The sequence below is a fragment of the Antechinus flavipes genome, chromosome 1, assembly GCF_016432865.1.
Source record: "Antechinus flavipes isolate AdamAnt ecotype Samford, QLD, Australia chromosome 1, AdamAnt_v2, whole genome shotgun sequence".
NCBI classification, from domain to species: Eukaryota; Metazoa; Chordata; class Mammalia; order Dasyuromorphia; family Dasyuridae; genus Antechinus; species Antechinus flavipes.
The window spans coordinates 164,189,673-164,214,627 of record NC_067398.1 but is presented as its reverse complement, the minus strand read 5'-3'; the positions used below and the strand labels follow the sequence as shown (position 1 = coordinate 164,214,627).

Below are 24,955 nucleotides of genomic sequence, written 5' to 3'. Positions count from 1 at the left end.
TATGGAAATGTTTTGCATAACTTCAAACATATAACTGACATCACATTGCTTACCTTCTCAAGGACAGGGGTGGGAAAGGAAGGAGGGAGAGAATTTGGAACTCAGAAGTTTAAGAAATGATTGTTAAAATTTTGTTAATATGTAACTGGGAAATATAAAAACTGGTTAAAAAGAGGATTTCAGTTCCAAATCCAAAACTCTTTCCACCGAGCCAAGTACTTCGAGGCTCTAACCTGTGCTCTTCCCTTCAGACGAATTCTTCAAGGATGCTCAGGAGGCCATGCCCTGCCTCTGTAACTCCCAGGTACTTAAAGCTACAGCACCAAATGGTAATCGAAGACCTTGGAAATAGCTTAAAACAAGTGAATAAACTGTTCCCTGCTTTCCGAACTGGTTTCATTTTAAAACGTCATGGGGTGAGGGGGCCTTGGGGTGTTCCCACGCCTGAAGACCTAGACCTCTGCCCACGTACTGAGGGGGAAGGGGCACAGGGTGGGGGGTGGGGTTGCCTTGCTACAGGGGGAAGAGTCAGTGCTGGCGTGCCATGCACAGTCGGTGGCGCAGGGAAGACAAGGAAAACTTGAGTTCCGGCTTCCGATGCTTCCTACTGCATGTCTCTCTTGGCACCATATTTGTAAAGTTAAGGAAAGACAGAGATCAGTAAAAGTCAGGGCCCTGATTGCGTTCACTTCAGTTTATTGTGGGAGAAATCAACAGCCCGGGAGCGGGGGCGGGATTAGGCAGAGGCAGCGGCGGCTTTCCGGGCCTCCAGCTCCTGGCGGGCCTTCTCCCGGGTTGCCCTTTCCCTCTGAAGGAGCTCCGCCTGCTCCTGGTGCCACTGCTTCAGCTTTTGCTCGTAGTTCTGGATGTCCTCCGCCTCCCAGGCCGGCAGCTTTTCTTGTACCAACTGCGTAGTCAGGGTCAATGGGGACTCTGTCGCCACTCTGCCCTGGGCCTGAAGCTTGGAGTGCAACAACTGCTTTCAAAAAGAGGAAAAGCGAAAAAGGAAGAAAAGAGGGGAGAAACCAGATTAATTCACTCGAGAAATGCCCATCAGCCATCCCCGAGTATGCGAGCTTTCGGAGGCCAGTTCTTTGAGGTCGATGACCTTGCTTGATCACCCTTGATTTTTTCCCTGGCAATCAAAGATATTAAATGAAAACTAGGGACCGGGCCTCCCTGCGGGACTGATTTATCCCGGTGGGAGACAGAAGAGCCACAGGAGAGCTGCGGACTCGCCTTGGGAGGGGCTTGGCCAGAGCCCCGGACCTCCCCACAAAGGCTCTCAGCTGTACAGAATGAGGAGGCCTCTGACAAACCCGAGTTCCCTCCACCATGCCTTTTTCTTTAAACCAAGACTGAGATAAATGGCTGCCCTCTCCTGCCCCTATTAGTGTTCCTCTCAACAGATGGAAATCATTTCTTACTAATGGCGTGTCAAACAGCTCCCATGAGTCCTTGCAGCTATTGTACCTTCTTCCCCCCTACCCCCTCCACCACATTCCACTACAGGCCTGATGACTCGCTTTGAATCACGGTGCTTCTATTCTGATGCAAAATGGCAACTTGATCTGGAGTCCCAGTATTCCCAGTGGAGTCCCAATGATGGAGTATGAAAAACATTAATACACATAAGTGTTTCAGGATGGAGAACATGGGAGAGGGCCATTTGCATTTCACAAAATATACTGATGGTTAGTCACAAAAGCAATTAATTGGCTTAAGTAGTGAAGCCTCCAAGACCAGGAAGAGGGCCAGGGCTGATAGAGAACAACAAACTGCATCAGGGGAATATAACATTAAAGAGAGGCCCCAGTGAGACAGATTCTAAGCAGATATTTAAAATTCAGGTAGCTGGTATAATGAAAATAGGTAACAATTTTTTTAAAAATGAATTTTTATGAGAATCTGCAAATATACAAAAGCCTGAAAATTTATAGCAGGTATAGTTCTATTCTGAGGACAATGCAAGTGAGAGAAGGGGGAGGGGAATGACAGGAAGGGATAGATTGGTAAATATTAGCAGGGCTGATGCTGGCTGAGAGAAAATGCTTAAAAGAAAAAACAAACCCAAACCACAGGCAAAGTGGAGAAAATAAAATGGGTGTGAATTGAGTAGTTTTCTTCACATACCTCACCAGGAAGAAAATAGAGATTCATTTAGTCCCACCTCCTCATTTTGTGGATTAATAGATTATAAATTTCATGAGGACAGGGTTTGTTTTGCTTTTGTGTATTGTACAGATGAATGAAATGAGGAAACAGCAACAAGGGACAGATGACTTGCCCAAAAGGGGCTCCAATTCCATATGCAGATCTCTTTCCACTATATCAGAGAATGATGCCAAAGATAAACAATAATCTTTTTTCTGATGTTTTGCCAAACCTTCAAGGTCATCTGGATTAATTTTATTTAATATATTTATTTAACATTTTATTTTTTCCCCAATTGCATATAAAAATAATGTGTTTTTTAAAATTGAGTTCCAAATTCTCTCCCTCCCTCTTTTCTTTCTTTCATCTTCTCTTCCTTCTGATTTTCTTTTACTCTCTCCCTACTCCCTGATGTTCTGACTTCAAATCTAATGTTCCTACCATACTGTGCTGCCTCCCAGGTTTGCTGGTGATATATAAAGATGAAAAGTCCGCAGCACTGTTCACAATAATCAAGGCAATAACGGGAATTGCCAGCAAAAGAGAGATTTGTTCTTTCCCTATATTCTATATAATTAGGCATCAATAACTAATGAAGGCACCAAATCTTGCCAAAAAATGGTGCCTGCCTCTTATGAGAACAGGATTTGTTTCACAGTTATGTTTCTGTCCTAGCATTTAGATGGTGCTCTGCACATAGTAGGTGCTTATGGCTAAGCCAAAAGAAGGGATCTGAAGGGAGACAGAGGATCTGGTTTCAAAACCTTGGCTCTGCTACTGACGACTTTGTGATCTTCAGAAAGATGCTTAATCTCTCTGGGACAGTCTCTTTCATCTATAAGGAAGATGAATAAATGATTTCTTAAAAAAAAGGTTGGACTAATTGATCTGTTAGATCCTTTCCAGATCCCATCATCATCATTATAACACAGCTAATATTTACTTAATACTGTAAGGTCTGCAAAGTGCTTGCCTGCAGTTAAAAAGATATGAGTTCAAGTTTGGCCTCAGATACTTACTAGATGTGTGACCCCAGTGACAAGTCAATAACCTGTCAGCCTCAATTTCATCACTAAAAAGGGATAGGGTTGTTCTGAGGATCAGAGGAGATAATACTTGTAAAACCCTCAGTACAGTTTCTGGCAGTAGGATGACTTATACGTTAGGTTTTTTGGTTGTTCAATTGGTTTTTTAGTTACTTCTGGCTCTTCGTGATCCCTTTTGGGTTTTCTTGGCAAAGATCATTTCCTATTTCCATCTCTGGTTCTTTATAGATGGGGAAACTAAGGCAGACAGGGTGAAGTAAATGTCTGACACCAGATTTCAACTCATGCAAATGAAGCTTTCTGACTGCAGGTATAGCATTGTGTGCACTACAATGCTCTGAGCTCTAGAAATGTTATTATTGTTCTTATTGTCTCATTTTATCCACAGACTTCATCTAAGTGTACATTCTTAAGAGCTGCATTATATTAGAGTCTTCAGAGACTCACAAGCCCCCTCAGGACCCCCACGTGTTTGCCAAGAGTCAGGAGCTCAAGCACTCTGCAATGGTTTTCTGATGCTCTCCCCGGGCAAGAAGGATGAGTGATGGCAGCAAGACCCAACCACATGCCGAATGCCCCAGTGTTAGGGAAGGTTTTCCAGCAGGTCAGATAAGCCGGCCTATCAGGCACAGAATGTGGGGTCAATGACACGCCGCCTTCCTTGGCAAACCAGATGTGGATGCGCGAGTCTAAGGGGAAAGCCTTCAGCTTCCGCCCGACACGGGCTCTGGCTCAGGCCCCCAAAATGCAGACTGACGCTGGCGTGCACACCGGGGAGGGCGAGAAGCAGCTCTGAGGGGCTGGGGGGAGAGGAGGACACAGGACTTGCCTTAAACCGATCCAGGTATTCGGGCAGCTTGGACTGCTCGCTCTGCTCCTGATCTAACTGATCACTGGGTTCTGATTCCTGCGTCCCGTCGGCAGGAGGCTCATCGGTCAGAGAAGTCAGCAGAGACGTCAGCGCCGTCTCCAGTACATCAAGCTGTGAAACACCAAGATAACATGAGTGAGTCTTTCTTGACTCTAAAAACACTGTTTTGTTGCTGGGCATTTTGAAGGGGCCTGTTCCAGGAAACAGGAAGAGTCAAAGCAGGTAGTAGCAGGGCTAAGGCATTTGGGAACTGCCTGGGGCGGGAGCTGGCACCCTTGTCAAATGCTGGAAGACATAAAAATAGTCTTATTTCACATAAGAAACACTTCATCAGATGATAAGGCAAATTTAGTGCAATGCAAACATTTCTGAGCTTCCAAAAATGATCTATCAAGTGAGTTAGTTACATAAGCAGAGCAGCACTGTGGCATCTGACTTCACTCCTGGCCCCACCAAGGAAACTATCATGTCACCTGCTTTATGGACAATAAAATATTCTTCCTGTTCCTCTCAAGCCCCTCTAGCCTGGGTAGAGAGTAGGGCAGAGAAAAGGAGGGCAAGGGAAATGAGAGAACAGGACAAGCTTAAAACTGTCATGGGTAAGAGGTCTGAGACTAAGCAAACTCTTCTTGTATGAGAAAGGTTTGAGCCCCAAGATTTTAGTATAGAATTAGCCCAGTCATAGGGGGTTAAGCACTAGAAGGCACCTATGAAATGATGTTGTCCAGCAGCTGTCAAAGTGTGTGTTCTTTCTGGGGATTCAGGAGGTCAAATTTATGTTCATAAAAAATGTTAAGATGTTTTAATTTCTATTATGGTAAATACTGATAGATATAAGCCATGTAAACAAAAACTCTTTAGTGGGGTGGAGGGTTCAATAATTTTTAAAGATGCCCTGAGATCAAAATGTGTGAGAATGCCTGAACCTATCTAAATCACTAATTTTACAGATAAAGAAACTGAGGTCCAGTGAGGTTAAGTGACTTCTAAAGTCACACAGATAGTCACAGTTTGAGTCCATTTCCAAGTATAGCATCAAGAATCTAAGAAAACTTCTTTTTTTGGCCCTCATAGATGCTTCTGGTTAAAAGCAACATGAACCAACAGATGCCATAATCATTTGAGACTGGATGATAATGTTTTCTGTTGCTAAGGGCAGTGTAGGCGACCTGCCCTGGATACCAATGAATCTGCCAGGGTTTCTGTCTGCCTCACAATGGAACACAACTCAGAAATATCGGGAAGCCTTTTATCACCAGTAATACATCAAACCACAACCTTCATTCCAGGCTGAGTGAGTACAGAGAGCTGAATCATATTTCTATTAAGTCAAATAGACCCTAAAGAATCTAAATCAGACTCTCTTTGCAAGGGAACATTTCCTTGCCCTTTCACAGGCTTTATGGGCAACAATTTCAAGTCCTTAAATTACCGACATTGACTAAAGCCAGGATTACAACAGGAACACCTACTTAGAAATATCTATCTTTTGGTTTTTGTGCATCATGATTTATTTATAGCTGGTATGGTTGTACTAAGCGTAAACACCCAAAGATTAAGGCAAAAAGAAAATGAAAATGTTTCTATAAAAATCTGACTATGCTTTGGTAATGAAACAAACAGGATATTCTGCTATTGCTAAAAGTTGGCCAAGGCATTTTTTCCCTAGTGTTTGTGCAATCCAGGTCAAATAAACTCACACCGAAACTCCAATCTGGGGGATAATGTCTTGCCCCAGGGGTTTCTACTGTATGTGTCTAAGCGAGACCCAGCTAGTGCATTCTCCCTTGGTTTCTCAAGGGTTGAGTAGAATACTGTACAAAAATATGGAAAAGAACAAGGAAAACAAAACGACATATAGATAATCACACCCTTACAAGTATGTACACACTGGTTTATACATTCTTTCTCTAAGAATGTGGAATCCTTCAAGGGAGAAACTATTATTATTTTGTTGTTGTTTTTCTTTGGATCTCTAGCATTTAGTACAGAACCTGGCATATATTAAGTGCTTAACAAAGGCTTAGGTGATTTGACAACTCAATTTGCCATGTTGTACATACATGCTCACATCCCTCCCTCCCTATATCCACACCCCTTCAATATTATGTTCAAAAGAACAAAGCATTCCCCTATATTGGAAAAAAGGAAAACAGTCTGTTGGAGCTCAGATCACTGGGCTAGAAAACAGAATAGAAGAATTCTAGCTTTGCTATTCTGCACAATACTATGGAGGAAACCAACTCTCCCTTTTTATACTGTTTTTTCCCCCCATTTATGAAACATCTGACAACACTGACCTAGTTTTCGGGGTATTGGGAAAAATAATCAGAAAACGGGCTGTAAAGCTTTGAACTTAACCTCAGAAGGAAGATGCTACACAAACATGTGGGCTATTATTTGAAGGACTAAAATCATCACTCTCACTGATAAGATGCTCCCTCTATTTCTAACCTTTCCTAATAGAAGAACTGGTTATCTATTGATTAACATTCTTTGTCCTTCCCAAACATAATCAAGGAAACAAAATTAAACTATGATCATAATAATATCCCCTCCTGAGTTAAGTTACAAAAGAGATGCTCCAAATCTCATACAGTCCATTAAAATTTAATGCTCTTTAATCAGGAGAATGATCTCAGATCTAGTCACTTAGATCTTATTTGCTTTTATTTTACAAACAACTTTAATCATCTTGGCAATCATTTTCTAGATCAGAGCAAATTAGAAGCAGTGGATAAGGAGAGAAGAGGCAAGCTGCTTTAGGTAAAGCATTATGGCCACAGCAGGATATGATAGCTGATATTCTGAGAGCAGAGGAGAAAAAAGCCTATGAATTCGAAAAACACAGCAGCTAGGGATGGGAGGATGCCCAAATTTGGTGCCAAATAATGCTATGCATATTTCTATGGCCCTTGAGGGCGATATTATATTACAGCATAGTCACAATAATATTTGATGTTCATGACAATCCTGACTTATCTTTTAAAAATTGTTTTTAATATGAACTTAACACTCTCTCCCAATATGGCATTTCCATATACAAAACTAGAAGAGAAGGATCTTTTGTGTAGCTGAAGATCCCTACTATGTCCAGATAGCTTTTCTATGATAATCTATGATAAAAAAAAAAAAAGTTACATGAAGAAAAGGTTAAATGTATATTCTTTTAAAGATGGTTAGCTTTGCAACACATTTTAGAAATATTTCCATCCAAAACTATACAAGCCCCAAAAGTTAAGAATTCACTCTTAACACTGTCACTAATTTTATAAAGGGGAGAGTGCTCTCCACTATTTTTCCTTTTTATTTAATCTGTATACACTGTATTTTAGGATCATCTTGGGGAGAGGGAGAGAAGAAGGGAAGCACTGTAGAAATAAGTGAGAAGTGATATTCTGGAGGTTTAATTATTCTGTTAGGCTTTAACAATGATGATGATAGCATTTATACACTGTGCTTTATGGTCAGCAAAGTCCTTTACATATATTATTTCATTTGGTGCCCACAACAAGTTTGGGAGAAAGAGTTGTTCTTATCCCCATTCAGGAACAGTTGGTTGGTACAGTGGACAGAGCACTGGGGTTGGAGTCAGAAAGAACCAAATTCAAATCTTATCTCAGACACTTATTAGCTGGGTGACCCCAGACAAGTTAGTTAATCCTGTTTGTCTCAGTTTCCCAGATGTAACATGGGGAAATAAAAGCACTTATCAACTCAACTCCCTGGAAGTTGTGATAATTAAATGAGATAAGAATTATAAAGAGTACTACACAGTGCCTGGTCCATAGTAAGTGCTATATAAATGTTAGCTATTATCATTGTTAATATTTTACAGTTGAGCTAAAAGGAGAGGAAGGGGGGGTTAACTGACTTTTTTTCTGGGTCACACAGCTAGTAAAATCTGAGGATAGATTCAAACTCAAATCTTCCTGCTTCCAGGTACAGTGCACTATGAAAATGTTAGTCTCATTAAACAGTTCCAGTGGCAGCTGATATTTCCAAGTCAATTGAACAAATAGATTATAACTTCTTTACAGACTTATTAGATTCAACATGTGATATACTTTCACATTAGAAAGAATCTGTGTTTGGGTATCAGTCCTGTGATCCCCAAGAGTTGCCAAATCCACTGAACTATACAGTCATTCAGTCTACAGTTTTCCCATTACATCCACAAAGATGTCAAATGTCTTGGTAAAGTTTAGGAACACATGTCTATAACATTCTTCTGACATTTTATAGATTTCTTTTGACTCTTGTGCTTGTATTTCAAAATTCACAATCAGTTGTTTTTTTCCTTGTTTTCTTTAAATAATACTTTATCTTTTCAAATACACACAAAGATAGTTTTCAACATTGACTTTTGCAAAACCTTGTGTTCCAAATTTTTCTACCTCTTTCCTCCACTTCTCTCCATCTTAAGGCAGCAAACAATCTGATACAAGTTAAACATGTGCAATTCTTCTAAACATATTTGCATATTTATAATATGCATAATGTTGCATATTATATCAAAAAGACATGAGAAAGAAAAAAAAAAGCAAGCAAACAGCAACAATGAAAATACTAGTGGTTTGATCCACATAGTTCTCTCAATGGAGGTAGATGGCTCTTTCCATCACAAGTCTATTAGAATTGGCTTGGATCACCTTATTGTTGAAAAGAGTCAAGTCTATCAAAGTTCATCATCACACAATCTTGTTGTTACTCACTAATCAGTTCAAAGCATTCAGATTCTTAAAGGAGAAATTAAATGAGTTATCAGTTCATGACCAAACAAAATAGAGAGCACTATAAAGTGTAAAATAGGTAAGTTTTATTACGTTAAATTAAAACAAAATTAATGGAACCACAATTAGAAGGAGAGCAGAAAACTGGGGGAAAACATTTACAGCAAGTGACTCTTATGGCTCATTTTTCTAATATATGCAGAAATGGGCCAAATTTATAAGAATACAAGCCACTCCCCAGTTAATAAATGGTCAAAGGATATGAACCGGCAATTTTCAGATAAAGAAATCAAACTTATAGGCATATGAAGAAGTCTTCTAAATCACTTTTGATTAGAGAAATGCACATTAAAACAACTTTGAGGTACTACCTCACATCTATCAAATTGGCCAATATGACAAAAAAAAAAAAAAAAAAAGGAAAATGATAAATATGGGAGAAGATGTGGGAAAAGTGGGCCACTAATGCACTATTGGTGGAGTTGTGAACTGATTCAACCATTCTGGAGAGCAATATGGAACTATACTCAAAGGGCAACCAAACTGCATATCCTTTGATCCAGTAATATCACTATTAGATCTGTAAACCAAAGAGATCATAAAAAAGGGAAAAGAACTACATGAGCAAAAATATTTACAGCAATCTTTTTTTGTGGTAGCAAGATATTAGAAACTGAGGGGATGCCCATCAATTAGGGAGTGGCTGTGATATATGAATATAATGTCATACTATCGTGAGATAAGAAATGGAAAGACTTATATGAACTGATGCAAAATGAAATGTGCAGAACGAGGAAAACATTGTACATAGTATAAGCAACCCCGTGTGATGATTAACTATGAATAACTCAGCTCTTCTCAGCAACAAAATGATACAAATACAAGGACTCATGAAGGAAAATGCCATCCCTAAGTAGATAATGAACTGATGGACTACAAATGTAAATCAAAGCCTACTTTTTTCCCCCTTTATTCTTTTTGTGTGTGTGTTTTCCCTTTTGAAGTATTCTTTCACAACTGTGACTAATATGGAAATGTTTAACATGGATAGTACATGCGTAGTATATGTGTAAATCTACATCAAATTGCCTATCCATTTCAGGAAGAGAGGAGGGGAAGGAAAAAATTTGGAATTCAAAATGTTGTAAAAATTTTCTTGATAATGTAATTGGGAGAAAAATACTATTTAAAAAAGATGTAGGAATGTTGGGGTTGCTAGGTGGCACAGTGGATAGATGCTGTCCCTGGAGTCAGGAGGACCTGAGTTCAAATCCAATCCCAGACACTTGCTAGCTTTATGAACATGGGAAGCCTGATTTGTGCCCTCCCTCTTACTCCCCAGCCCCCCAGAGGAAAAAAAAAAGATACAGGCATGTCTAAATAAAATACATTAGAATTCAATAACACCTTTCTTGGGCAAACCTGACAGGTAACTAGGGAGACATTTTTTTGCAATGATCTATTAGTTATATTCAGGGTAGTGCTGGTACAAAGCATTTCTTTCTAGCAGTTTCACAGCTCTAAAGTTTTACAGCTGGACCCCTTTAGCAATTTGGTGAAGTTTACAGATTCCTTTTCAGAATAACATTTTTTAAATACATAAAATATAGAGCTTTACAAAAGAAAGCAATTATATCAAAATATAGTTATCAAAAAACAACTTTCCAGACACCCATGTTAAGAATTGTTCAGGGAAATTTAACTTAAAATTATTACAGATAATATAAAATATTTGGGAATCTTACCTGCCAAGGCAAAATCAGGAACTGTGTGAGCACTATTATAAAACACTTTCCAAACAATTAAAGTCAGACCTAAAAGTTGTTCAGTTTTTGGGGCCAGTTCTCCATGACCCCATTTAGAGTTTTCTTGGCAAAGGTACTGGAATGGCTGGCTATTTCCTTCTCTAGCTCATTTTATACATAAGGAAACTGAGGCAGACGGGGTTAAGTGACCTGTCCAAGGTTACACAGCTAGTAAGTGCTGAGACTGGATTTGAACTCAGGTCCTCCTGACTCCAGGCCTAGTGCTCTGTTCACTGCACCACCTAGCTGCCCCAAAGAAGCTAAATTCACGAGCAGAAGACAGAATCTCGGAGTTGGAGTGGGGAGGGATGACAGATGCCCCTTTGGCTGGGAGGTTCAGAGGGGTTTAAGTGGCGCGGCCTTGCCAGCTCCCAGGCCGACTGGATTTGCTCCGCCACTCTCTGCGGGGCGATCCAGAACGAGACAACTTACCGCTTCTTGACACAGCTTCACATCTCCTGGGGAAGACGTCACTTGTTCCATGACCTTAAGCGCTCTGTCCAGATACCCCGGGGTCCACATCAGAGGCATGTCCCGGAACACAGCCCGCAGTCCTTGGCGCAGCTCCACTTTCCCTGTCGGTTAAAAGAAACAAAGATGAGAGAAGCATGTTCGCCACCTCAGCGGCACCTGCCCAACCCTCCCCACCCCCTGGCCCTGCCTGAGTGCTGCCTGAAGCAAGGTCTCCCCCTGCCCCTCAGATCAAAGGAGGCCGACTCCCTGCTTTCTCACGGTGCTTCCCATCTCCTGCTGCGCTGTAGTCAAGATATTGTGTGCTCATCTATTAAGAGTCTAAGCTTTCTGAGGACGGGATCTGGGCTTTGTCCAGATGCTCACGAGGGTCTGGCATGGCGCCCCTAATTTGCTCAGTGCATGGAGCTGTGTGAGCTAAGGCTATGAAGGCAAATGAGATATGCAGTGTGACGATGCTATCCTCTCCTTCTTCCCACCCACCCATTTCACTGTTTTCAAAACTCCTAGGATAATGCACAGCACAGATTTCACATAAGACAATATACTATAATACACACACAAATCTGAACATATTTAATAAAATTACATTCACAAAATTTCTATTACAATCTTTTAAGTCATTTTTCAGTCTATCTGATCTTTATGACCCCATTTGGGATTTTCTTGGCAGAGATACTACCATGTCTGTGTCTGGCTCATTTTGCTGATGAGGAAACTGAGATAAACAGGATTAAATGATTTGCCCGGGGCCAGATTTTTCTTCCAGTGTGAACTCTTCCCTATTGAAAAAAATATTTTTAAACCTGTTGCCCTACTGTGTTGCATTATGGACATACAATGAGTTGAGAGTGTGCTAAACCATTTTTAAATTTCTCATAGACTGGTCATTGGTCATGATATTCAGTTGTGGAAATTCATTTAATAATAGACTTTAATACTTTTAATAATATACTTGAGCTCAAAAAAGTATCCAGAGAAAGGTCACTAAATTATCTGAACTGTCTCCCCTAAAAAAAAAAAATCTTGAAATAGGGCCTAGTGATGTTACGTTATACAATGAGTATTGGCTACAGAGTTCAAATTCTGCTTTGACATTTACCAACTGTGGGACCTAAAGCGAGGCTTTTAACTCCCTCATCACTCAGTTTTCTCATTTGTAAAAATGAGGAGGTTGGACTTCATGGCCTTTTTTTGGTTTATTTGTTTAGAGATCACTTCAGTAAAAGTGACTCTGAGCCCTCCTCTGGGAACTCATGCCAGTGCACAGCAGTGTTCAATGACAGGAAATCATCCCTGCTCACCTATATTACATCCCCAGGCTGCAGGGAGAGAATGCCTTCTTTGCCCTTGTGAAAAAAACAAATAAAAAACAAACCCATTATTCTCTACCTTCCCCCTTAAAAAAATAAAAGAACCATCCATTGACTAAGGGCCAGAAATCTTGCTTCCAGTTCAGAGGCAGAGGAGATACTATCAAGGAGGGTGTTCATGCTGTTCCTTTGTACTGAAAGGGAGGCTAAGAGTCTTTTGGCTGAAAATGCAGCCCAGTAAGGGCTTGCAGAACAGACAGTAACAGGGTGACCTTGTCTGGGGGAAGGGAGGGGAGGAAGGGTAGGGATCAAAGAGGAATTGGGCCTTTGTCTTAGAAGATCTCAGGGAGCTCTTAGTCCTTCCATCACAGGGATCTATTGCCTCCCTCTAGACCTTCCTGACAGTTCACCTTTTAGATGAAGATGGATAAGGTGAGATGTTAAACTACTGTGAAAAGAAGCTACACATCTTTACAAATAGCTTTTCCTACAGAGGTGACCGCTTCTCCTGTCATTTCAACCTTATCCAAATTCTGTGACCCCATTTGGGTTTTTTTTGGGCTGAGACACTGGAGTAGTTTGCTATTTTCTTCTCCAGCTCATTTTACAGATGAGTAAACTGAGGCAAAAAGAATGAAGTGACTTGCCTGAGGTCACACAGGAGGCATCTGAGGGCAGATTTGAACCCAGGAAGATGAGTCTCCAGGTGGGGCACTCTTGTCTGCTGAGCCCCACATCAAGGATAGAGTACTGATGACCAAATCAGATAGGGCTGGCCCAATTCAGTGCTAATTGGACAAACATAATTTGTTTTATTTTTACTAAGAATATATTTGAGAAAACTACAGGTACAAAGCTTATCAGGCTGTGGTTAAATTTAGACCTACCAGGTGTTTTGGCTGGACAGCAGTTGCCATGTCCTCACTCTTAGGGAACAGCTTCCATTGCCATTGGCAAGCTTGCATGATGCATGGCATGGCAGGAAATAGCTTTTGATCAGATACCCACTGGTGTCAAGAGATCAAGGTTTTTGCCCCAAGCCAACAAAACACATTTTCCATGACCCAGTAGCTTTCTGAATAATCTATACCATGTAAAAAGGTCTTAAATGCCAACTTGAGGGCAAAAGGGAAAATCATTACCTCAATCAATACCACAGCCAAGGGAGGGGAGAGTTGGAGGTGAGGGCAAACTAATCATGGAGAATCTGTTTTACATATCTAACATATATAGGACTGCTTGCCATCTAGGGGAGGGGGTGAAGGGAGGGAGGGGAAAAATCGGAACAGAAGTGAGTGCAAGGGATAATGTTGTGAAAAAATTACCCTGGCATGGATTCTGTCAATAAAAAGTTATTATAAAATAAAATAAAAAAAAATATATGTAAAAAGAAAATCTGTTTTAAAAAAAAGCCCACTTTGAGCTCTGTTTTGACAGAATCTAAGTTTCTCTCTTTCCATCAGATTCCATCAGAATCAGGTACCATATTATGCCACAACACATTTAATTCAGAAAGACCACCTTCAAAACAAGTCAAGCTGTAACACCTTGGATGTCTTTCTGAATGCTCCAATTAGCTCCAGGAAAAGCAAGAGGGCCCGGGGCCCAACGCACACATTTACTTCACTGTCTGTCTAAATTTGAGACACCTCCTGGGTTGGGCTAGAAGACCACGACTGTTTAGAATAAAGGTATTTGAAAAAGTTACCAAAAGCCATATTGGTGCAACTTGTATGTAAACAATTTCATGGGGCAATGTCTTTTGTGAACTATGGGGTGAAGTGTGTGCTTGTCGGTAAATAGGATGTTCTATTTACCTGTCTGTATTTCCTTGTGAGGAGCAGCTAGGTGGTACAGTGATAGAGTTATGGACCTGAGGACTCATCTTCCTGAATTCAAATCTGTCCTCAGACATTTAGTCATGTGAGCTTGGCCAAGTCACTTTACTCTGTTAGCCTCAGTTTCCTCATCTATAAAATGAGCTGGAGAAGGAAAGAGTAAATCCTTCCGGCTTCTTTACCAAGAAAACACTCAATGAGGTCATGAAGAGTCAGATATGACAGAAAAAAGATTGTACAATTTCTTTGCTAATCCCTAGTTCAGAGAAGGTAAAATTAGATGGAGTGCTAAATTTGGAATTAGAGAGTTAAAAAATGAAATATATTTGTTAGTATGAGAAAATACAAACATGGGTTAATTCTGAATCTTTTAGAGCACGTCATGAAGTGCTGGGGCAGCTAAGTGGAACTGTGTGGATGGAGAGCTGGACTTGGAGCCAAGGAAATAGGGTCCTAAAGAATCAAAACCAAATGAAAAAACAAATGACTAATAAGAACAATGTGAAATGTTAGGACAATTGGGGATTTTGGAATTCTTGATTGCAGTCACTCTCTTTTCATAGTAGGGTCAAGAAATCTTAAAAAGTTGCAAGAAAAGGTTACAAAATAAGTTACTGATAAAGTCAGGACTAGAACTCAGTTCTCTTGGACAAATCTAGGGCCCATTCTACTATATTATAATTTCCTTACAGTTAAGTTTCTGTGTGTTTGCCGGTCTGGTATTAATCTCAAGAGCTTAATGCAGGGGAAAAGGGAGATCACTTTTAAACAAAATAAGAAAAGGTTCTTTCCTTTGTCAGCTTGTCACACTGACTCTTTCTGAAGAGTTTAGAGCTCCCTGAGCTCAGTATCATCTGCCACTGTGGGCTTAGTATTGCTACATTTTAAATAACCTCTATTAAACTCTATAAAGACCTCAGTCCCATCAATGATGTATTTCTATGTCTGTGAGCAAGTGTTACTGGAATTTCATTGGAGAACTGAATTCAAATGAGATTGTTAGGTAACTAGTAGAATGGTGTCAACTACATATCAGTAAAGAAAAATCATAGGTTATGAACACAACTTACCCAGAAGTGCATAGCCATACAACTGGGAACTCAAGCATAGAGTATTCTCTTGTTTTAGGCCCAGCAGTAATAAGGATGCTCCAATATTTTTTTCTTCCTCCCACTGCAAAAAAGTCACAAGAATAAATGCTGTTTTCAAGCAATGTTGACTTGAAAAGCTGATAGCCTAGTGACACACACAAACACACAGTGGTATAAAGAAGCAAACAACTGAATTCTTACACAATTCAGTAAGCATGAGAATGCCTCCTCTTAATAGCTTGTTAAAATAAATCTCACCACCAGATTACATTTAAGGGGATATGTACCTTTCAGAAACAAATGTAAACAAATTAGGCAAGCAGAAACATTTAGCAATAGTTTCCTTCATCCAAGAGTGCCAAATTATAATTGACTAAAACTGAAGCTACCTGATAGGGAAGGAAATGAAGCAAAAAATATAAACAGTATCTCTGTGTCTGCCATGGACTCCTAAGAGCAATAGCCAGGGGACTCACTGGAGACACTGTGACACAGGGGACATGATATCAGACTCCCAGGCTGGGAAAGGTAGGATGTGATTTGGTTGATGCTAAATCAGTTCATATATAAGAATCTGGGCTAACTGGATGAATGGCAAAAGCTAGGAAACAAAGCTAAAATTGTTCTGGGGTTATTCGGACATTAGGAATAAGGCAGAAGAAGGAACAGTGCTTTTAGGCCAGAGCAAGAGAAGCAAGGTTTCTAGTATAAGAGTCCCAAACCCCTTTCACTATCCTTCTGCAGCTCTGTCTCAGTTTTATTGGGATGGGACTCTTTCTGGTGATGCAGATAGTGACCTTTTTGTCCAAGCCTTACCTATTTCATTGGCCCAAACCCCCTGCATCACCCAGAGGCCAAACCATGTGGGGATGAGTTAGCCATATGTGTAGCTAAGATGATTCTTTGGAGGAAACAGAATCCTTGGTCCTGTAGCTACTCACATGATCTCCCAGAATTCACATTTCACAGGCATAGCCTCTAAAAGCCTGAGGTTGCTTCTACACCAACACTACCATTCTGTAGATTTGCTTAATACTGGTGTCATTTCTCCTGCTTCCACAACATTTGAAACAATTACTTCAAGAGGGAAAAGCACCCCAAGTATATGGACTTGGAAAAGAATATAATTAAGTCTGCCTAACTCCTAGGCCATTTGGTTTTTGAAAACAGACTGTGCCAAAAGATGAGAAGTTTGGTCTTTACTTATAAAATGAATAAGAAGTGAGCCTGGTGAGATTTTACTTTTAAAATTTAGCTATTAAATGACAGAATTTTTGCATTAGAACCTTGTTTTTCTTTTTCCTTTCCTTTCCTTGCTTTAAGAGCCAAAGTATGTTAGGAAAATAGAAGGTAAAAATAACAATGCAATTTGAAAAACTAAGATTTGCAACAAAATATCTAATTATTCAAGATTTTCCAAAACATTAATGACCCAGAGGTAATCTAAAACATCAATAACACTTTAATAAACGCTATTAACTGGTTATCTGCAACACCATGTCTTTTAAAGGGTTCAGCCCAGTTTTCTAACCTTTGTAATCAATCTGTGTTAATTTTCCACAATGTATAGAAGTGACTAGCAAATTGTCATTCAATCCATTCAGTTTCTTAAGGTATCTAGTTTCCTTTTACTGAAAGGAATAACAAAAGAAATCTGTTTTTTCTTTCCATCTTAATCTTTAGGTGTTTTTAGCCAAACAGAAATGGGTTTCAATGTCTGCCGCTCTAACTCCCTCAGCATCCTTGGTTTGGCTTTTCTCAGGCTCTGAGGATTTAATGAGAAACACTTACGCTGAATTCTGACTTCTTTGCTAGACACTGGTACAAGACATAGAGGGAGAGCAGCTGAGTGGAGGGGGTGGCAAAGTCTTCCTGCAGCATGACCTGGAAAACCACTGCTAAAGCACCTGGAAAGGAGACCAAGTCGGGACAAAGATGAATCCAGTGGGCCTGTCAGTCAGCAACCATACCAACACTCACCGAGCCCTCCCTCTGTGCAAGCCAGGATACCTGGGACCTACACCCTCTCCCCGTTCCCAAGGCCCCAAGGAGACTTACCTTCCAACATCCGAGATATGTATATTTGCTAACCCTGATCACAGTTAGGTGGCGTGGTGGACAGAGCGCTCTACGAGTCAGAAGACCCGAGTTCAAATACGGCCTTGGACACTTACGACGTGTGTGACCCTGAGCAACTCATTTAACGACTACCTGTCTCAGGTTCTTCATGTGTAAAACTGGGACAATAATCATCCTACCCACTCACCAGGGCTGTTGTGAGGTCAAGATAACATCTGTAAGTGTTCATAAATCTCCCCCAGTGCAGGAAGATGCGGCGGCCTCGGAGCCTGAGCCCAGGAGCCCGGGGAAGCAGCCCCCAGACCCCAGCCTTCTCTCCCGAGCAGCTGGCCTAGCCTCGGAACAGGGTGGCGGCCTCGCCCCTCAGGAGCCCCAGGGCCTGGAGGCTTAGCAAGAACACTGCTGACACCTTGGCCCTGCCACAAGGCTCAGAGCACACGGGGTTTTTTATCACTGGAAATGACCCTAAAAAAGACTGCGCCTACTGGAGGACCACGGCTGCTTCTCATTTGCAGCGGAGGCCTCCTGTGTGCGCTGCTCCCCCTGCTGGGCTCTCCCAAGAGGACAGCTGTCTGTCTCCAGACCCCTCGGGGTCTTTGGGCATCTGTTGTTGCTGTTTAGTCGTTTTTCCGTTGTGCTTGACCCTTCACGACCCCATCTGGGGTTTTCTTGGCAGACACTGCAGTGGTTTGCCATGTCCTTCTCCAGGTCATTTTAGATATGAGGAAACAGGCAAACAGGGTAAAGCGATTTGGTGTCTGAAGGGAAATCTGAACTCTGGTCTTCCTGACTCCAGGCCAGGCACTCTCTGCTGCACCACCTAGCTGTGTCTTATACATAGTAAGCATTTAATAAATGCATTTTCATTCATTCATTCATTCTATATAAATATTATTATATAAACACACAGCATTAGTATCAACTAAAAAAAATTAAGTCAGAGAAAAGGGCTATATCTAGCTCAGAGATATCAGGTTTTTTGTCTAACTTATTGGAGCTCTATGTCTATTTACTACCAAACTGGGTTCCCTTCCTACTTCTGGAGCATGGAACAATGGCAAAGGAAATTTCAAACAACTTCTTTGGGGAAAATTAACCTCTCTGGACTTAAGTTTCTTTACATGTAAAATTAGGGATTAGCCTGGATGGCCTCTAAGGTTCCTTAAAAATCAAATCAATGATCCTTAGTTGGAAAATTTATGTTTGAAAAATAAGGAGAGGATGATTCTGTTTCAGAGGTGAGGAAGAAGGGAGAAGCTCTTTTATAAAACTTAATGCCCTGGGGGGGAAGTACCTAACACAAACAAGATGTTTGTTTTCACACAAATACTGGTCACAGGACCTTGAGCAATTTTATCTCACTTGGATATTCTACAATATAAATGATGGCCAAGACACTCAAGTTCAAACAGTTCCCCTTTCAGTTACATGTTCTCCAGTTAGCCGATAGTAGTATTGACTTAAAATGTAGTACTTGCACCAAAGTTGATGAATGTTGTCCAGTCACTGATGTGGTAGCTCAGTTTGTCATCTTTTTACAAATAGGATCATAATTGTGCAAAGTCTGAATTTAATTGCAGCTATTTATAGTCAGTTCTTTGCAAATATTGTGGCTGCTTAGAACAAACACCTCCATGAGAAAGAACTTTCTGCATGCAGTCTATTGTGCAAATAAGAAAAATGAGTTAGGGATGTCAATGACCTCTTCATAGGTTTGGTTTTTGTTGTTCAGTTTTTTTCAGTTCTGTCTGGCTCTTCCTAATCTCAATTAGGGTATTCTTGGCAAAGATACTGGAGGATTTTGCCATTTCCTTCTCCAGCTCTTTTTGCAGGTGAGGAAACAGAGGCAGATAAGGTGAAGTGACTTGCCCAGGGTCACACAGTTGATACATGTCTGAGGCCAGATTTGAATTCAGGAAGGGAAGAACAGGGCCAGTACTCTTCATAGGTAAATCTATGACAAGATAGGGGCTGGGAGTGATATGGATATAATTATAAAATAAAGACAATCTGGACATTCAATTTCCCAAAAACATATAGTAAGAGGAAACTCATCTAATTTGTGGGTAATACTGTTTTTTTTGTTTGTTTGTTTTTTTAGCAAAACCAAGATCATGTTTTCAAAATTTTAGTTTGTTTCTTCTATATTCTGTTGGCTTAGATTATTTTAGTCAGCCTAGGCAATGGAATGAAGTTGTCTTGTACAATCAGCTTAATGTTTCCATAGAATAATAATAATTCTCTAGAATTTCTATAATTCATTTTGTAATTTTGATAGAATGGAATTAACAGTCAATAAAAACAAACATCTTAGTGTTTTACTGCTTCCAAAGTCAATCCACTCATCAATTATTTGTTAAGTGGCTACTCTGTGTTCAGAACTAGGTAAAAGCCTGGGACCCACAGGAAAAAAAAATGCAATAATCCCTCCTCTCATAGTGCTTACATTCTAATACACACACACACACACACACACACACACACACACACACACACACACACATACAAGCCTCTCAAAAAACTCACAGTTCAATGGAATGACAACTTCATACTTGGACTACTACAGTAGGAAGGTTGGTCTTCCCATCATAAATCTGCCTACTCCCATCAATTCAACATTCAGCCCTCAATTCTTTTTAACTCTTCACACACTCTTTCTAAAACTGCATTTAGCTTTTAGAAGTCCTTCATGAGGCAGAAAGGTGGTACAGTGTCTAGAGCCCTGGCCTTCTAGGGAGACTGGAGGATCTGAGTTTAAAATTGATTTCAGACCTTTGACACTTACTAGCTGTATGGCCCTAAGCAAGTCATTTAACTCCAATTCTCACAAAAATAAAATAAAGTAAATCAAGTACTTCATAACATGATTGCTTCCTACCTTTCCAGACTTCTTGTACTCTGTGATCTGGTGACTTTGGCTTCCTTGCTATTCCTTATATAAGACACTCGATCTCCCAGCGCTGATCCTTCTTATGGCTGTCCCTGTGCCTGGCTCTCTTCTCCCTCATCTCCACCTTCCAGCTTCCCTGGCTTCCTTCAAGTTTTAGCTAAAGTGCCACCTTCTATAAGACCTGCTTTCTGGCCATCTTCCTGTGTTAGTACCTGCCCTTTGAGATGATGATCTCTAATTTATCCTGCCTTTATTTTATTTATATGTAGTTGTCTGAAAGCTGTCTCTCCCATTAGACTGTGAGCTTCTTGGGAGCAGGAACTATTTTTGGCCTTTTTTTTCAAACCCCTCTTATAGCACAAAGCCTGGCACATAGTAGGCACTCAATAAATGCTTCTTGATTTGACTTACTTCTTCTGAAACCTTGGCAAGACACTTTTTGGGGGCCTTAGCTTCCCTAGCTACAAAATGAAAAGGTTAGACTAGACGACCCTCTGATAGTTCTTTTAGCTTTAATTCCAAAGATTATGATTAAAGATTCCGCTGTACACATGTACACATGTGTGTGTAGTGCATTTCCTACTCTTTTCCCACCCTTATCTTTGATTGCTATAGTGTGTGTATGTGTGTGTGTGTGTGTGTGTGTGTGTGTGTGTGTGTTTGTTTAGGGGAAGGGAGGGTGTCCAACTTCTCTCCTTTCCCTCACTGAGAAGTAATACTCCTGGTGGTGTTGGGAGAAAGTGAGGAAGTCTTTTTAGCACATTGGGTGAACCTTTTGTGGCAAACTTATGGGATGACCTAGATAGGAGTTGTTTCGGATGGGCAAGCATGGATAATTGTTTGCAATCACTGGAGAGAAGAATAGATGAAATCACAGATGCATTGAATGTTTTAAAGTTTTCACAGCACTTTACAAACATTATCTCATTCTAGCCTGACACCAACCCTATGGGGAAGATATTACAGGTATGTTTATCTCCATTCTACAAACAAGAAAACTGAGGTTTCAACAAGTGAAATGATTTGCCTATCATCACTGAGGCAATATTAGGGATGGGATTTAAATCATGTCTTCTAACTTCAGTTGCAGGACTCCATCACTACTATATGCTGATTATTGTAATTTCCTGAACATCATTACTGTCATTTCCTTGCTAAACATTGTAATTTCCTGCTCATTGCTATTTGGCCTCCACTAAATCCCTACCCTGATGCCTCACAAGAATGACCTTTGGCTATGTTAGCAGAGTAACCACTATGTTACTGATCAAGGAAAGTGAAAGACTTTATATTTGAAAACAAACTCAGAGATGACTAACTTTGGAGAAGTTAAGGATGAGAGACTTGGGCTCTAAGTTTAGATTTTTTGGGGGAATAATAGAAGATGTCTCTTGGTGTATGGAAAGACTGCCATTTCTGACATGCTAAAGGGTGTACCCACATGGATGAAGTCATGGATCTTTCAACTACTAAAGTCAAGAATGACAGAGCTTTAAAGTCTGGGGCAAACCCATCTTCATCCTTTGGCTTTTCAAAAGGGCAGAGCAGGAACGGGCCTTGGGTTTAAGGTTACTTTGTAATTTTATACTGATGGCATTTTAGAACCAAATTCGATTTCAAAGGAGGAAGAGATGGTAGAGAGCCAATACTAAGTTGTATATTGGTTCCAATGCCTTCATTTTACAAATCAGGGAACCAAGACTCAGAGAAATGAAATAACTTGCCAAATGCCTCACAATGAGTTAGGGCTAAGAATCTTAATTCTTGGATTCAGCACTGTTCCCACCATACCATGGTTGACTGCTGTTGCTGGTTCATATTTGACATACAATAATAGTTATGCATTTAAAAAAAAAAAGTAATTGTGACCACAGTGAGCCAAGCAAGAGTTTTTTTAAATACATGGTGCATTAGCCTGAAAAACTGGGGTTGGAACCAAAGAGATATGGTTTCAAGTTTCTAAAAGTGGTTTCACAAGAAAACAATTTTTGATTAAATTCACCTTCCTGAACAGAGTCTGGTACAGAAAATGAAGCTTGTGGTGTACTGGAAATGGATCTCAGCACAGTACCTGGCACGTAATTGGCATTTAATGTATGTCAACTGATTGATCTGGGTTCGAGCCATGGTATTACCCCCTTCTAGTCATGTGATCTTTTCTTTTTCTCTTTTTTGATGAAGCAATCAGGGTTAAGTGACTTGCCCAGGATCACAAAGCAAGTAGGGGTCAAATGTCTGAGGTTGCATTTGAGATGATGTGCTAATCATTGCACCCCCTAGCCATGGGCCTTGCTTCTGTTAGCTAAGAGTCAGAGAGTTACTTAATTTCTCTGAGCTAGTTTCCCCCTCAGTAACATATATAAGTTGTACTAGATGGCTTCTAGATAATAGCAACGGGACACATATTGAGCTTTAAGGTTTGCAAAACACTTCTCATGCCAAGGCACTATAAATACATTGCAAGCTAACTTCTTCGCAGTCCAGAGGAGATAACATCACTGGTCTCAAGACAATCATTTCAATAAGATCATTTCTTGACATGTGTGATGGATATGGAGAATTAGAACTTGCTACTCTTTAGAGATGTAATCAGAACTTATGATTAGAATTTGATCCTCACAACAGCCCTTGACAGTTTTATGATCCTCATTTTATTGATGAGGAAACTCTTGTGATTTGTCCAGAGTCATAGCTAAGATATTGTCTGGGTAAGACACAAACTCCTATCTTCCTGAATCCAGACTTGGAAATCCTACTCAATATTCCACCAACCTAACACCTCTGATTTGTTGATCTTGAGCATATCCCAGGAATTAAACAAAGTAAGCTTTAACTGTCTAATCAACCAAATGGAAATATCTAGCCCTCTCTCAAGAAGACTATTCTGAGAAGCAAATGTAATAACACGTGAAAATCATAAAATTATATACTGATATATGAGCACAAAACAATTTAGTTGAGAATCCAAAAAAAAAAAAAAAAAAAAAAACCAATCACTTCTTTGATTCTAGGGTCTTGGGCCACACATTTTCTTATGCAGAGTACCTCCCCTAAGAAACTGTGAGTTTCTTACCTTCGTAATTTTCTTTCTTTATAAAATAATCAATGAGTAAATTAAATGTAAAGTTATCTGGGAAAATTCCATATTGTACCTGAAACAAAAGAACACAAAAAGACATGAAAGAAGAGAAAATAATCCACTTTAACTCAGGCTGAAATGCAAGTTAATTACACTGCACTCCAGAGAAATATGACCATTAACCTTTTGGAAGCGATTTCATTGAATCATTCCTTGGCTCTTGTGATAGGGTCTGGAAAAGCAGAGGTTGCAATTCTTTTACATTACATTACATTACATAAACATGTAATCAGAGCTTGTTGGTTAACGTTCAACAAAGACAGAAATGGTGAAAGGTATTGGACATGAAATATTTAAATGTAAAAAATAATGACTAAGCATTTTTTTTTTAAAACAGCAAGCTGATTCAGGAATTCTTTTCATAAGCTATGCATTTTGATAAATACCCAATCAAAAGTCCATAGGCAGAAACAGATTTGAAGCGACATAAATATCAAAGCATTTGCAGGCTTTCGATCAGGAGATTCCTCCATCTCTCCAAATCACAAATAAAACAACCAACCCAGACAAAAAAGATTTTTAAATACATTTCTTACCAAGGTCATAGGATACTGCATATAATAGCTGGCTTTACATAATAATAGCCTGACTTTAGATTAAATCTTTGATTTGTCTCAAAATTATTATTTACTCAATAAGCCCTGTTTCAGTAGCTCTATTTCTTTTAAATGTTCTGGTAAATGGTAACTGATATATTCCTTAAAACTCTCTGTTCCCTGTCATTTTTCTGTTTTCTCCCATTTCTGTACCTTTGATCATACTACATTGTTCCCTTTCCTCCAGGGCTTCTTAATAATGATAATAATTATAATGCTGATAATGATAATACCAGTTGACATTTATACAGGGTGTCCCAAAAGTCTTCGTGCATTTTTTAATTTTAAGAATTTCAAAAGTATAAAGCTACAAACTTTTAAAAAAGTATTCAAAAGTTTATTTAATTTTTTTTGCACTTAGTTTTATAAATTTTGAATAAAAAACTTTAAACATTAATTTTGACAACACAATTCTGTATTGCATGCATGACAATTTCCAGACGATATTTTCTCAGACTGGTGGATTGGTAGAAGAGGTCCTCTTGACTTAGCCCCCTTAGTTAGCTGATCTACTTCCAATAGGCTTTTTTCTTGGGCTGTCATGTTTCAAGGCTAGAATTATAAATTCAATCCTTTTAATAACTGAGTAGCAGCTGATACAAGTTTTTACACAGTTCCAAATGACTACATTGGTGCTGTCAAACTCAACTAGAAGCAGGAGCCACTAAACTTACATAAGGATTTCTGTGGGCTGCACACAGACTTAGAAAACCTCAAATTAATAGTATCTATGTTTTCTTATATTTTTATTTACTCTGTCAAGTATTTCTCAGTTACAACTTAATTGGGATCAGGCCTCACTTGGAAGCTGTGTGGCAAGATGTTTTTGATACCTCTGGATATCTCAATGGTCCAGATTTATATAATCTCAATTTATCTACTATTCTTCACAATTTTTTATTTAGCAAATTCTCCTTTGTTTTGTTATT

The 24,955-nt window shown here is 39.7% G+C and overlaps 1 protein-coding gene across 1 annotated transcript in view; it reads right to left on the bottom strand.

Annotated features, from left to right (window-relative positions):
• Positions 1-679: 679 nt before the first annotated feature.
• The window catches only part of MRPS27 (mitochondrial ribosomal protein S27), a 129,283-nt gene continuing 105,007 nt past the window's right edge, over positions 680-24,955 (bottom strand). The window contains exons 6-11 of the mRNA XM_051992471.1: positions 23,365-23,443; positions 17,114-17,229; positions 15,302-15,404; positions 11,042-11,184; positions 4,030-4,182; positions 680-976 (exon numbers count right to left, since the gene is read on the bottom strand). Coding sequence (XP_051848431.1) covers positions 737-976; positions 4,030-4,182; positions 11,042-11,184; positions 15,302-15,404; positions 17,114-17,229; positions 23,365-23,443 — 834 coding nt within the window. The 3' untranslated portion in view covers positions 680-736. The remainder of the gene's footprint in view (positions 977-4,029; positions 4,183-11,041; positions 11,185-15,301; positions 15,405-17,113; positions 17,230-23,364; positions 23,444-24,955) is intronic.